At 41.2% G+C, this 15,987-nt stretch overlaps 1 protein-coding gene across 11 annotated transcripts in view; it reads left to right on the top strand.

Annotated features, from left to right (window-relative positions):
- Positions 1–3,531: 3,531 nt before the first annotated feature.
- RGS22 (regulator of G protein signaling 22) overlaps positions 3,532–15,987 on the top strand; it is a 141,853-nt gene continuing 129,397 nt past the window's right edge. For all 11 annotated transcript variants that reach the window (XM_053896495.1, XM_019467995.2, XM_053896497.1 and 8 more), the window contains exons 1-2: positions 3,532–3,661; positions 4,151–4,179. In XM_053896495.1, the coding sequence (XP_053752470.1) occupies positions 3,637–3,661; positions 4,151–4,179 (54 nt within the window). In that variant the 5' untranslated portion in view covers positions 3,532–3,636. The remainder of the gene's footprint in view (positions 3,662–4,150; positions 4,180–15,987) is intronic.

The following is a 15,987-nucleotide window of genomic DNA, read 5'->3' as shown; positions in this document are numbered from 1 at the left end:
TTTGACCCAGCAATTCTACTCCTAGGTATATATTCAAGAGAAATGAAAACATATGTCCACGCAAAAACTTGTACATGACTGTTAATAGAAGCATCATTCATAATAGCCAAAAAGTAGAAACAACCCAATGTCTACCAACTGATGAATGGACAAATTGTGATATATCTGCACAATGGAATATTATTCAGCAATAACAAGGAATGAAGCACTGATTCATGCCACAATATGAATGGATCTTAGAAACATTATGCTAAGTGAAAGAAACCAGTCATGAAAGCCCAACATATGGTATGATTCCATTGATATGAAATGTCTAGAATAGGAAAATACACAGAAACAGAAGGTAGTTTACTGGTTGCTTAGGGGTGGGGGAAGGAGGAATTGGGGATAATAGCTAAAGGGTGTGAGACTTTTTTGAGGTAATAAAAATGTTCTAAAATTCATTCTGCTGATAGTTGCACAACTTTGAATGTACTAAAAATCATTGAAGTGTATACTTTATTTTTTATAAAATTTTATTAAAGTTTTATTGTTTTTTTGTTTCAAGAGAGATAGCAAGTGAGCAAGGAAAGGACAGAGAGTAAGGGAGACAGAATTCCCAAGTAGCCTCCTCACTGTCAGCGCAGAGCCCAATGTGGGGCTTGAACTCATGAACCGTGAGATCATGTCCTGAGCTGAAATCACGAGTCAGATGCTTAACTGACTGGGCCACTGAGGTGCCCCTCAAGCATACACTTTAGATAGGTGAATTGGATGATATATGAATCACATCTAATAAAGCTGTTAGAAAAATAAAATCACCAAAACGTTAGAATAACTGACAACCTATGCATTTGGGTTCAAATTACAGTCTTTGTCGTTCTTGGGTTGTTTTTAAAATCTCATGAGATTATTTTTAGAAAGAAACTCTACATAGCATGGTTGTAAAAGAGCAAGACTTTGGAATCAGACCTGGATCAGCTTGCGGCTTGAACACTTTAAAGCTGTTTGTCTTTGAGCAAATTATCTCACCTCTGGAAGACTCAGTTTCCTAAACTGTTGGGAATAATACCGGTCTCTTACAGATATTGTTAGAGGCCCATAGTAAGTGTGCAATTAGTGTTAGCCACACTTGATGATAAAACAACAATTGACCTCCCATTGGTGTGGTTATCTGAAACAGGGATAAACAAATCTTTTCTGTGAACAGGGCACAGTGCAGAATAACTACAATGCAGAGAAGATATTTCAACAAATATTTACAAAGTGGCAAGCACTCAATAGAGTGAGTTGGAGGTCGGGATTGGGGGTGAAATAAGATGTATCTCTTTCAATCCCCAGGAGTTTACTGTCTGCTAGGTGGCACTGAAGGTAGAGGGTGCACCTCTCTGTACAGATTATTTTAATATTAGTATGTTTTTGAGATATGAGTTTGTTTTTTTTGTTTTTTTTTTTTTTTTTACCAAGGATACAGGAACAATAGGAGAGGCCAGTGAAAGGAATTCATGGGAAGGTACACATTAGAGAAGATGACACTCAAGCTCACTATTGGAGAATGAGAAATTTTTGCTTGAAAAAGGCCAAAGGGCTTCCCTAGCAGCAAAAACAGCGCAGTCAAATGCCTAAAAAGCCTATTTATATGTCAGCTCTCAAACTCACATCTCCTACATTTCGGGCTTCTATATCAAGTGCAAGTTCAAAATCTTCACTTGGATGGCTCATAGACTTCTTAAACTCTCCCTCGCAACGTGGTCCACTCACAGCTTTCCTCATCTTCAGTGATGGCACCTCTATCCTTCCGTTTGTTCCTGCCAGAATCCTTGGAGTTACTCTCAACTACTTCCTTTGTTTCATTCCCACAGTCAACTTGTCAGGAAATCTGCTTGGCTCTACCTTTAAAATACATGCAGAATCTGAGTTCTCAAACCTGTTACTGCTACCACCGTGGGTTGAGCCACCATCAGCCCCTGTCCCCCTCTACCTGTGCTCAGGTACGTTCTCTATACAGCACCCAGAGTGATCCTTTTACATAAAAATGCGATCATGATACTTCTCCGCCTAAAACTTCTATGGTTTGCATTTTGACAGAATGAAAGCTGGGGTCCTTGCAAGGGCTGACAAAACCCTTCCATGATTTTTTGCCTCACACCTCCCTTTACCTTTCTATTTACTTATTCACCCTTGACTTCATTTGGCCCTCTGAGTTTGGTTGGTCAAAGTAGTGGTTTACAGTTTTTTCTCTTTGCCTATGTACTACTGAAAAGGGAATAAATATAGCTAGGCAGGTGTTACGGTTCCTTGCTTTACAAGCATCCATTGTCTGACTCCTTGCTTCCTTAAGCATTCGCATACTTGTAGGACCCTGGCAGGCTTTGGATGTCCTCCATACCGCCTTAGGAGGCAAATGTGGAGCCACTGAAGGTTTAGATAGGTCATATTTGCATTTAGATTGCTTGGCTTTCAGCATGGGGAAGGGATTTACGGGGAACTCCTCTGGAAGCAAACAGTGGACAAGGGACAAGTTAGGAAGTTTTTACAACACTCCAAACGGGGGCCTGTGCTAAGGCAATTGTTGTTCATGGGAGTGGAGAGAAGACTCTGGATTCCAGAAATGCTTCAATGTAGACTTGGCTTAGTACGGGGTTTCTGGCTTGAGTCCCTTGGAAGATGAAGGTACCACTTACTGAACATGGGATTTACCTAGAAAGATGAAATTCAAAGATAATGAATATGGAAAATGTACATATCCTTTTGGATATGTTGATTAGGAAGCATCCAAGGAAGAGCTACCACTGAGTAATGTACAGCAAGGAATTGGATTTAGGGTTCTTAGGCTCAGAGGGAGCCTGAGGTGGAAATCTGGTTAGTTGGGAAATGTGAGTTGACATGACTTTTCTAAAAATCTCCTCCCCCTCCTCCGCCTAATCCTAATTAGAAGTACCGTTTTTCTTTTTTTCGAATTTCACTTTTAAACTCTCTGGAATACACACTATGGGCATACTCAATTTATTGTCGTCACAGCCTCCTCGGGTAATTTTTAAAGCTTAGATGATATCTTGAAAACGCAGCAGTCGTAACCGACTGGAGCAAAAAAATGTGGGGCAGATCTGGTTCCCACAGCGCACGAATATGTGCATTTTCACAGTGAGGGTGAGCTCAGGCACTGTGTGTGGCTCTGCCCTCCTTCAGTATCAAGAAAACTCCTGGGGCCCGACTCCCCTTTCTGCCTCCTTTTCTCAGGACCAGCCCATCAGGGCCGCTCTCCCGCCCCCACTCGCCCGCGGGTCCCTTTCTCACTAGGAGACACCAAATTTCCTGGACGGGGCGGCCGGGATTTTGCTCGAGGGACCAGGCCCGAGTCGCGGTCCCCACAGGAACGAGGCCCGGCGAGTTGGGACTCTGCGCGGGGTCCCCCAGCCCCTGGCGGCGGCGCCCGCCCCCTGCCCGGGAGGAGGACGGGCTGCGGCGGCCCGCATTGTGTCAGCTCCATAGCAACTCAGCCGCGGCGGGGGCCACGCGCGCCGCTCTGCGTCGGCGTCCGCTCTGCGTCGGCGTCCGCTCCCGTCCGGCTCCCTCTCCCGGGGAGAGACGGGCGCTGCCCGGCGGTGGCGCCCTGAGGGCCCCGCGCGGGCGCCGGGCGCGGGCAACGGCGGCGGCATGCCGGAGAAGCGGCTCACCGCGGGTAGGTGCGGCGGCGGGGACCACACACCCGCCTCCGGACTTGACCTCTCCTCGCCCGGGCGCCCCCCACCGTCCGCGCTTTAGAAAACCTGGCTCCACTGCGCCTCTCATGGCATTTTATTACGAACTTCCTCACCCCCCCCCACCCCCCCCCAGCCCCGACCCCCGTTTGCATCGCCTCGTTCGCACCGTCTTATTTTGTCTTCCTTAATTCTCCGTTTTGCAGCTGGAATAATGGAAGCCTACAAGGTTAACCCCAGGGTCACAGTGAATTAGTGACCAAGCTGGATTCCAGAGGCCTTTCCTCCCCACTTCCACCTTGAATTCCAACTTAAAATTCAATCCATGTGCAAAGAATGAAGAGAGGGCCAACATTTTACTGAGCTTGCCCACGTAGAAAGCAGGCCTAGGTGCCGTCTCAAATTATTTCATTTACTTTAAAAGGAAATCAGATTTGAGTGAGATAATGCCATATTTTATCTTGTTTCAGAGCCACCAGATATTACAGAAGAAGAATTTGTAAGTACCATTTAGAGGGCTATCTCCCCCTCCCCCCGTGGCTCTTTAAAAATAGCAAATCATACATTGTAGAAAAAAGCTGTAGGTTTTCTTTTCTCCTTTTTGCCAGATGAATATAATAGAAGCTTTGGTTCGGCAACAATGGTGCTGAATACAAGACCTTTTTACGTTCTTTAACAGGTACATTTTTTAAAAAGAGGCCAATTGATTTTTATGGTGGGTGCTATTTATTGTTAAAGTTCTTTTACATAAATGACTTCATTTTATTTCTCTAAACTCTTTAATGACTCTGTGAGAGGAACGTTTTATCTCTGTGGTTTTACGGTGATGTGGTTGTGCAGTTGATTGATTGAAAACAAGTGGTCGGTTTATAGTTATAATTACTTTAAAAATGTACTAAATGGGTGAGCCTGGGTGGCTCAGGTGGTTAAGCGTGGGATTCTTGGTTTCGACTTGGGTCACGATCTCACGGCTTCATGGGTTCAAGCCCCACATCAAACTCTGTTGTGGCAACACGGAGCCTGCTTGGGATTCTTACTCTCTCCTCTCTCTACCCCTCCCCCACTTGTGCTGTGTCTGTCTCTCTCAAAATAAATAAACTTAAAAAAAAAAATAAAAATGTGCTAAATGTTTTCAGGTCAGACTTCTGGTGAGTTGAGTAGTAACAAGTAAGTACATTATTTACTTTGTCATTTAGGTGAGTGCTATATCTAGGATGGGTTCTATTGTAATTCCTGTTGTGTATTTAAGGAACTTGCCCAAAGGTGAACAGAGAAGAGGTAGCAATGCCTGTTTCCCCGCTAAGGTCTGAGTTTGATTCCAACAGCTCTAACCACTGAAGGGGCCAAGGATAGGCTGCTCCAAGATGGGTCACTTTGGCATGAAGATTATTTTGGGTTAAAAAGTAGTTGAAACCCAGCAGATTCAAGAAAAGCTCTTAACCTCTCCCACAACAGCCTAAAAAGAATTTAGGTAGAGGACCTGCACCAGGAAGGGAACCATCACCACAAAGAACTACGTTATGATATGAACAAGGTGTGGTAGACAGGGAGGAACCTAGCAAGGCCTGTTTGATCAAAGTCCTCTACGTCCCATGGTTGCCAAGTGTCCCCAGGACACATTTGTTTACCAAACATTTACTCCTTTTCATTTTCCTGTGAATTACATTTTTTCCCTTTGAAGTCCCAGACCCGTGCCCCCTTCTTAGTTCAGAATGACCTATATGCCTCATTTTGCCTGTCTTTGGAATTTCCACGTCTTGGTGAATTCCCCATATGTACACTGTTGAATCTGATCTTCTGTTAATCTGTCCCATGTAAATTTAATTCTCAGTCTAGCTGGAAGACCATGAAGGGCAGAGAAAAATTTTTCCTTCTCTTCACCGTTTCTCAATGTTATTTCCTTATGTCCTCCGGTACTTATTTCTCTTCTTGGACGAGTACCTTATTTGCTTTTGGCTTTTTATTCAACAGACACTGGTGCTTCTATATCCACCGTGCAGTGCTAGATGCTGAAGATAAGTCTCAAAAAGCTTAGGCTAAGCTTAGGGCTTAGGCTATATCTGCTAGCACCTTCCATTTTCACCCTTCCACACCGTTGGTCCACTTCGGAGAGAGAGAGAGAGAGAGACAGACAGACATCAGGATAGAGGCACAAAAAGCATGTCAGCAACTCCACCCATCTTCTCGTTGCCTTGGTGTAACCCTGTGTTGTAGCAGATTTCTTTAAGCTGCTTCCAGAACTATTCTACATTCCAGCAGGAGGTCAGCATTTCTCGAGCCAATCAATCTTTCTTTCTTTCTTTCTTTCTTTCTTTCTTTCTTTCTTTCTTTCCTTTTTTATTTTTTGGGCATTTTTTCATATTCTTTTTTTTTAAGTTTATTTATTTATTTTGATAGAGCCAGGGAGGGGCAGAGAGAGAGAGGGAGAGAGAGAATCCCAAGCAGGCTCTGCGCTGTCAGCACAGAGCCTGACACGGGCTTCAACTCATGGACTGTGAGATCATGACCTGAGCTGAAATCAAGAGTCTGATGCTTAATTGACTGACTCACCCAGGCGCCCTTGGAGCCAATCTTTTCCATACAATTCCAGCATCAAGTCTCCGAGGGGCACTCAGCAGCATTGCACTTAACCATTTGAGCAGGCTGCTGACCTTTTCAGGTCTTTGCAGCCATTTGGGAACTCTTAGGAGAAGGCTTTATTAGCTACCCCTTTTTTCTCTTGGTGTCTGTGCTACCACCATCTCCCGGTTGTCCCATCTGTCATGTCGATGTTCCCATTTCTGGCTTCTCTTTCTTTGCCCACGAAAGCGTTGACCTTCTTCGGGATTCTGATCCACAGGCTCTCTCTGGAGGACTTCTTCTATAGTTTTAGCCACCCTTATTTCACCGGGCTTCCAGATCTATACATCTCCAGCCTAGGCACCTTTTCTGATGCCAGAACTCAATATCTGTTGGGTCATCAGGCACCTTCATCACCTGGATGTCCCTATTTCACCTCCACAGTCACATTCCACATATATTTACCTCTGTTTTTCTTTTTCTTTTCTTTTTTTTACATTTTATTTATTTTTGAGAGAGAGAGAGAGAGCGCGTGCGCACACAAGTGGGGGAGGGGCAGAGAGAGGGAGACACAGAATCCGAAGCAGGCTCCTGGCTCTGAGCTGTCAGCACAGAGCCTGATGCGGGGCTTGAACCCACGAACCGTGAGATCATGACCTGAGCCGAAGTCAGTTGCTTAACCGACTGAGCCACCCAGGCGCCCCTTTACCTCTGTTTTTCAAGAGTGTGGTCAGGTGAACTCACCTCTCTGCTCCCCTGCGCCCCATGCTGGTTTTCTTCCTCTTTTTCTTGTTTTGGTGAATGGTACCACTGGCCATTCAGTCATCCAAGCCAGAACCTTTCTTCCCGTTTCTTCACCTCCTGCCTGCAATCATTTACCAAGTTCTTTCATAGCCAGATATTTTTCTCCATCCTCACAGCTACTGTCTTATTTCAGGCCCTTATCCCTGGGCCTGGACTTTGGCAGTTGTCCTAACTGATATCACTGCCTCCAATAGTCCTTCTGTCAACTCCAGTTTTTCTTGGCCTGAAGCTTAAAGTGCAAACTCCTGAGCATTGACTGTGCTGGATGATATTTCTTTGCTCTGTCTACCTTTACATTTTCCTTCTCCCATCCCTCCTACCCTGGCTGAAAGATTGCTATGAACTCTAAAAAAAATTACCGTATTACTTAATGACTCAGCTCTTTTATGAATCCTACTGTTTATTGAATGCTGACTATGTAGTATTTAACCTCAGAACAACTCCATTGGGTGGTTATTATCACCCACATTTCACAGGCGAGGAAGTTCAAGTCCACAGTGCTAACCAACTTGGCCTGAGGCCACACATCTAATAACTGGCAGAGCCAGAATGTCAAACACCTCCCTTTGGCACTCACAGTATTTTCTATATTACATGTGAATGTCAGGCAATGTGTCCCTATATAACTTTTCAGCCTTTTTAAACCTTCCTTCCCACTACTTTCTGTGTGGTAGATAATGTCATACTGTTTGGGGGATTATAGAGTATGTCCACATACCTTCTGCCCCGGCCAAACTGCCCTTCTTGCCTTTGCTGCGGAGTTCTGTCTTGGTTACCCTCCCCCTCTCTTTCCCAGTCTTGCACACCCTTCAGGGTCCAGTTCATCTCCTCTGTGAAACCTGTCCAACCTCAGATCATTTGGACTGCCTTTGAACTCTGTGCAGCTCGTGGTAGGGACCAGTTTGTGACCAGCTCCCCAAATTCATGTGCTCACCAAGCATTATCTATAGGTGAAATAATTCACACCTTGTACATGTATTTACCTCTGTTTTTTCAAAAGTGTGAAAATATTTTTTCTTTTATTATTAATTTTAAATTATTAATTTAAAAAATATTAAAATATTATTTTATTTTATTTTATAGAAAGATAATGTGACAGAGCTCTCTAGTTCCCCTAAATTGATTCTACCCTCTTCCACAGTATATAAGAGATACACTGCTCTCCATTTTAGACTACATTTTCTAGTGTTCCTTACAGCTAAATGTGGTTATGTAACCAAATTGTGGTCAATGGAATGTAAGCAGAAGTGTCGGGTCCTAATTCTGGAAAGCTGAGGTTTATAGAGATTAAATAACTCACCCCTAAATAGGTCACACAGCTAGTACCTGGTCAAGCCATGGTTAGAATCTGAGTCACTCTGACTCTAACACTCACATAATGTAAAAGGAGAGAACATGCCGTTTTTCTTCTTTCCTGCTGGCTGGAATGAGGATGTGATGCTGGAGCTGAAGCAGTCAGCTGGGATCATGAGTTCGAAGTGGTGTCCAGAGGACAGCAGATCCTCCATCATACGGTCATAGGGACCTGAGCACCTGCTGTTTGAGACGGCCAGTCCTGAACTGCTTTTGATTATATGAGAGAAATAAACTTGTATCATAGTGTTACTTCGTTTTTCCATTATTTAAAAAAATTTTTTTTAAATGTTTTTATTTATTTTTGAGGCAGAGAGAGAGCATGAGCAGGGGAGGAGCAGAGACAGAGCAGGAGACACAGACTGGGAAGCAGGCTCCAGGCTCTGAGCCATCAGCACAGAGCCCGACGCGGGGCTCGAACTCACACACCTTGAGATCGTGACCTGAGCCGAAGTCGGACGCTTAACCGACTGAGCCACCCAGGCGCCCCTCGTTTTTCCATTATTGACAACAGAGTCTATACTACTATAAAGTGCTCCTATATTCACAGGAACTTTTTTCATACTGTATTTTCTCCATCAGTGCTGTAAAAAGTACAGTGCTGTTGTGGACATCTGTAAAATACGTTAACTCTTACATGAGATCTTCAGCCTCAAAGGACAGAATAACTATGTTAGGATAAATCATTTGTGGTCAGGGACACATTGCCTGACATTCATATGTAAAATTTGCAATTTCGTAACAAAACTGGCAACTATTACAGGGCTGGTACTATGTCTCAGTACATCTTCACGTTCCCTAGAGGGTGTAGTACAATGTCCAGAATATACTATTAGGTGATTAATAAATTTTGGTTGATGGATATCTTCATACATGATAATTAGTGTGATTTGTTTCACTTATTTTAATTTAATTTTATTATTTGTTTACTTAAAAACTTTTTAGAGTGTAGTTGACACACGATGTCATATTAGTCTCAGGTGTACGACATAGTGATTCAGGTTCTTTATACGTTATGCTATACTTCACTTTTTTTTTGAAAAGTTTCATTTAATATATATTCTATAATTCTTTTTTTTATGTTTATTTATTTTGAGAGAGAGAGGCAGAGAGAGAATCCCAAGCAGTCTCCACACTGTCAGTGCAGAGCCCAACACGGGACTCCATTTCACAAAACCATGAGATCATGACCTGAGCCAAAAATCAAGAGTCAGATGCTTAACCGACTGAGCCACCCACTAGCCCCTATATTCTATATTTCTTAAACACCTCTCTGGTGGCATTTTTCTACTTTAGTATTTTTGTTAACTTTGTATTTGTTTGATTTTTGGTACTTCTGTTAGGGAAAATATATACACAAGAAATTTAATACACTGTATTTTCTCCTTAGTTCCTCTGGGAGTATATTTTTAACTATATAAGCAATGTATGAATATTGTTATAAATACTTCAAATAATGAAAGTGATAAAGTGAATGCTTCTTTTCATCCCTTCCCTTAATCCAAACCTCTCTCATTTTTATATTCCCTAAAAACTGAAATATAAATCTGTCATAGCAAGAAAAGTAGAGTTCAGACTGCTTTATGTTACATTGGGATTTGATTATGTGTTAGGTATACATTGAGGAAAGTTTAAAGTGAGAGTGACTCCTAAATTATTTTTAGCTTTAAAATAGAAAATAAATTCATATTAAAGACTTAATTATTTGACTCTTAAATCCAAAATAATCGTATTTTTTTCTTGTGCCCCCAAAACTGTTTGAAACTATGCAGGCGGGCATGTCATGACTCAAAACAGTCTTTGTAGAGTAAAAATTTTGTAGTACAATGATTTCTTTTTTTTTTTTTTAAGATTTTCTGATATATAAAGCCCACAGTTTCATTAATTTTAAAAGCAGATGCCATTTAAAAAAAAAAAGAAAAGCAGATCCCTTTATTTTTACCATCAAAACAAGAGGGACTGTACCTTCAAGCAGTATTTACGTATTTAACTTATTAAGAAGGATACTCATTTTTAGCTAATCTTGCTCGTTCAGCTTCATATTATGCTGTCTGTATAGGTCGAGTGAAATTAAAGTCCACACAGAGGTGGCATTATATGGAAATGGTGGAGGGCAGGAGCAGGTAGACATAGGCACCATTCCTTCCCCTCGGTTCCCTCTCTCTTCTTAAGAGTGTGCACCACAAGTGTTTCCAAGAAGTCATTTGGAAACAGACAGGTCCTGCACGTCCTTTGGAAAGTGTTAGTCTGTTTGGAATTCTTCCATCTCAATGGAGTCCAGTTCTCTGGTTGGAATCGAATTTCTGATGCTTTCTGGAACTGCAGAAACTGCATTAGAAGTTCCACCAATAAGTTAGTGACCAAGCATATTGTTAAGCAACTCCTTGCACTTACAGCTTTATTAGGCACTACTGGGGACACACATTGTCCACTAGTATTCCCAAAAGTGGTATAGTTTCTGATTGGAGAGATGACCTTTAATGTGAAACAATAAGAGGATAAGCAGTTTATGTTTAAGTGTGAATTTTGAGGTTTGAATCAAAAGTGCATTAGGACTTAGGGAAACTTTTTACCCATGGGTAAGGTGTGGGATGGAAGAAGAGGTGATACATTTTTAAAATTTTACTTATTTTTGAGAGAGCACAAGCAGGGGGGGGACAGAGAGAGAGGGAGAGAGAGAATCCCAGGCTGACAGCATGAAGCCCAATGCAGGGCTTCGGCTGATGGACTGTGAGATCATGGCCTGAGCTGGAATCAAGAGTCAGGCACTTAACCCACTGAGCCACCTAGGCGCCCTGAGGTTCTCTCTTTTAAATTAGAATATCAGGTTGTAAGGACCTTTGTACAGGGAGAAAGCCTTAGGGTATTTGGCCAAATGAACTGACTGAAGCCAAGTAGGTATGATTAGAGATGAAACTGGATAAAAGGGAATTGAGAGCTTCCTTTATCTTCCCCAGATCTTTGAGAATTTCTTCCAGTAGAGAGAGTGAGAACAGAAATCTGTTGCCTAGTAGATGCTGATTGAAATTTGTGATGGTAACTGTTAGGAATGAAAGGAGGAGGGTCCATACTTCTGGCCTTTATTGCATGAGACACCCTTATTTTCTGCCTCCTTCATACACTACATTCATAATACAGTACAATTTTGTGAACCAGATGGGTCTGAGAAATACGCCACGAGTTCTTAAATTTCCCCAAATGCTTTGATGGTAAGCAGGGTGCACTTTCAACAAGCCACCTTGTGGAGTGTGTTTCTCCTTGTGTTCTCCTTATCTGACTCTTTTCCTCTTTTTGTAATATCTCTCCTTTTTATTTTAGTGATATTGTTTTACTAGAGTCTTTATTAGGCTACCAGTCTTTTCAGCTTTCATATCCTTAATGTAATCATTCAAGCATTCATTCAACAAAAATGTTGTAATTATCTATTATCTAAAAGCATTGGGAATCGAAAAAGTGAATAAAAAAGAACCTTTTTCTTCCAGAAGTTCACAATCCAGTGGGTGGGACGTGTAAACAGACAATTTTAGTGTGAAGTGTTAAAGGTTGTGATAGGGGAAAATAGGTGACCACTACTCTAGACTTCGGGGAAGAAAAAGGGTAGGCAGGAGAATAAGGCAAAAAAAAATTTTTTTTTTCTAGGTAGAATAATCAGCATGTGCAAAGGTGTAGAACTGTAAAAAAAATTGCTATGACTGAAGCATGGTGGTATGAGTTGAAGCTGGACAGCTGGGCAGTAGCCAAATTGCATTCATTATAAACTCTTTTTGTGATAGAAAAGGGTTGGGGGTTGGGGGGCAGGTAGATCTCTTGTATTAATTGAAATGTGATCAGAAAGACTGATTCATAGTGTGGTGTGGGTAAGGAGGGGTAGGGAAGATAAGGTTTGGCATGTTATGGACAGCAGGGTGAAGCAGAGGTCCTAGGTCTGACCCTTAGTGGATGGGATCCCAGGGTAGTGGTCAGAAGATGATCACATGTCCAGGGGCTTATTCTAGAGGTGGTGATAGTGATTTGGGATGTGTCATTTAGTACACAGGAGGCTAAGAAGGCTGATCATCCATAAGGTGCCAAGAACCTTGACATTGTTTCCTTGTACGTAACTCCCCCCTCCATTTTATTATGAAAAACTTTAAACATATGAGAAAGTTGCAAGACTTGTATAGTGAACACCTATATACTCACCACTAAGATTTCACAGTTATTAACGTTTTGCTACATTTGGTTTTATGTGTTTCTATCCTGTCCACCATGCCATCTATCCATCAATCCACTTTTAAAATATGTTTCAAAGTAAGTTGCAGGTATCCACATGATACATATCAACCCTAAACATTTCTAAGCAGGAATTTCTAAGCATGAATATCATAAACTACTGTTTTGTATTAGTTTGTGGGGTTCTTTTGTTGATGTAAAATTTACGCACAATGAAATAGAAAAAAATTTAAGGGGGGGGTGCCTGGGTGGCTCAGTCGGTTGAGCGGCCAACTTCGGCTCAGGTCATGATCTTGCGGTTTGTGAGTTTAAGCCCTGTGTTGGGCTCTGTGTGGACCTCGGAGCCTGGAGCCTGCTTTGGATTCATGTCTCCTTCTCTCTCTGCCCATCCCCTGCTTGTGCTCTGTCTCTCAAAAATAAATAAATGTAAAAAAGGTTTTTAAAAAAAATTTTTTTAAGGGTACCATTTGATGAATTTTGAGAAGTGTATCCAACGATGTAATCCAAACATTCATTAATATATAGAACATTTCTATAATCTTATAAAGTCTCTTCAAGCCTCTTCCTAATTTCTTTTGCCTCCACTCCCCTAAGACAACTACTGTCCTATGTTTCACCATAGATTAGTAGCATAGATTATAGATTTTACTTAGATTTAACTTCATATAAATAGAATCATACAGTTAGTTTTCTTTTGTGCAAGTCTTTTGCTCAGCATAATGTTATTAAGATTCATCCATGTTGTTGAGTGATTCTGGTGTGTGCATACCTTTTATTGTGGTAAAACATAAAATTTAATTTACCTGCCATTTTGAAGTGTACAATTCAGTGGCATCGAGCACCTTCACACTGTGGTACGGTATTCCCCACTATCCACGTCCACAAGTTTTTCATCTTCCCAAACTGAAACTCTGTATTCATTAGACAGTAACTTCCCATTACCCCTCCCATAACTCCTGGTTACCATTATTCTACTTTCTGTCTTTACAGATTTGACTATTCTAGGTACCTCATATAAGTGGAATCATACAGTATTTGCCCTTTCATGTCTGGCTTGTTTTACTTAGCATAACATTTTCAGGGGTCATCCATGTTGTTGTATGTATCAGAATTTCATTCCTTTTTTTTTTTTTTTTTTTGAGAGAGGGCGCAAGTGAGAGAGGAGCAGAGAGAGAGAGAGAGAAAGAGAATCTCTTGAGATGCAGAGAGAGAGAGAGAGAGAGAGAAGTGGGGCTCAGCTGGGGCTCGTGTTTTATATGAAGTGGGGCTCGAGCTCACCTGATGCAGGGCTCATGTTCACCCGATGTAGGGCTCAAATTTACCTGATGTGGGACTCTAACTGATGAACTGTGAGATCATGACCTGAGCCGAAGTCAGATGCTTAACAACTGAGCCGGCCAGGTGCCCTGGAATTTCATTCCTTTTTAAGGCTGAGTAATATTTCATGTGTGTATTTACCATATTTTGTTTATTCTTTCATATGTCAATGGGCATTTGAGTTATTTCCACCTTTTGGCTATTTTGAATAATGCTGCTGTGAACATGGGTGTAGAAAATTCTGTTTGGGTCCCTGCTTTTCAGTTCTTTAGGGCCTATACCCAGAAGCCCCCTTCTGCTGGGTCATATGGTAATTATATGTTTTACTTTTTTGATGAATTGCCATTTTGTGTTGCACGGCAGCTGCACCATTTCACATTCCCACCAGCAATGTACAAGAGTTCCAATTTCTCCACATCCTCACCAATACTTGTTATTTTCCTTTTTTTTTTTTTAAAAATAGATGTGAAGTGATATCTCATTGTGGTTTTGCCTTTCATTTCTTTTATTGCTATTGATGTTGAGCATCCTTTCACATGCTTTTTCACTATTTGAATGTCTTCTTTTTTTTTAATGTTTATTATTTTTGAGAGAGAGAGACAGAGACAGAGGGCAAACAGGAGAGGGGCAGAGAGAGAGGGAGACACAGAATCTGAAGCAGGCTCCAGGCTCTGAGCTGTCAGCACAAAGCCTGATGCGGGGCTCAAACTCACACACTGTGAGATCATGACCTGAGCTGAAGTCGGCCACTTAACTGACTGAGCCACCCAGGCCCTCCTGAATGTCTTCTTTATAGAAATGTCTATTCAAGACCTTTGCCCATATGGAAGATTTGGATTGTTTATCTTTTTCTTGCTTATCATGTATATGATTTGCAAACATTTTCTCACATTCTGTAGGTTTTTTCACTTTCTTGAGAGAAGGTTTTGATGCATAAAATTAAAAAATTTTTATAAAGTCCCAATTTATTTTTTCTTTTGTTGCTCCTGCTTTGGGTGTAATATCTAAGAATCCACAGGCAAATACAAGCTCTTGAAGATTTATCCTTATTTTTTTGTAAATATTTTGTAGTTTTAACTCTTATGTTTGGGTCTTTCATCCATTTTGAGTTAATTTTTTGTGTATGGTTATAAGGTCAGGGTCCAACATCAAGGTCAGGGTCCAATGTCATTAAGTTTTCTTAGCACCGTTTGTTGAAAAAGAATGTCCTTTCCTCACTGAATGGTCTTAGTATCCTTGTTGAAAATCATTTGATCATGTATGAGAAGATTTATTTATGGGCATTATTCTATTCCAGTAGTCTGTAAGTCTGTCTTTATGCCATACTGTTTTGACTACTTTAGTTTTATAGTAAGCTTTGAAATCAGGATATAGGAGTCCTCCAACTTTGTTCTTTTTCAAGGTGGTTTTGGGTATTTAAGGTCCCTTGAAATTCCATATGAGTTTTAGAATGAGTTTTTCTTCCTTTTTTAAAATCTTTATTATTTTTTTAATGTTTATCCACTTATTTTGAGAGAGACAGAGAGAAAGAGAGTGAGAGAGAGACATGGGAGGGGCGTGGGGGGTGGGGGGGGGGGGACAAGAGAGAATTCCAAGCAGGCTTCACACTGTCAGCACAGAGTCCAATGTGGAGCTTGAACTTATAAACCATGAGATCATGACCTGAGCCAAAACCAAGAGTCAGACGTTTAACTGACTGAGCCACCCAGCCACCCCTAGGATGAGTTTTTCTATTTATGCAAAAAAAATAAATAAATAAAAATAATGTTATTGGGATTTTGGTGGAGATTGTATTAAATCTGTAGATTGCTTTGGGTGGATTGTCATTTTAACAATATTGCTTCCAATTCATGAACATGGTATGTCTTTCCATGTACTTATATCTTCTCTAACTTCTTTTCAGTAAATTCTTTGTAAATGGAATTATTTTCTTAATTTCCTTTTTGGATGTAGGTAACTTTTTTTTTTTTTTTTAATTTTTTTTTTTTCAACGTTTATTTATTTTTGGAACAGAGAGAGACAGAGCATGAACGGGGGAGGGGCAGAGAGAGAGGGAGACACA

The sequence above is a fragment of the Panthera pardus genome, unplaced genomic scaffold, assembly GCF_024362965.1.
Source record: "Panthera pardus isolate Hobbes unplaced genomic scaffold, ASM2436296v1 HiC_scaffold_7, whole genome shotgun sequence".
Classification (NCBI taxonomy): Eukaryota; Metazoa; Chordata; class Mammalia; order Carnivora; family Felidae; genus Panthera; species Panthera pardus.
The sequence above is the reverse complement of the archived record's forward strand: the minus strand, read 5'-3'. Positions and strand labels throughout refer to the sequence as shown.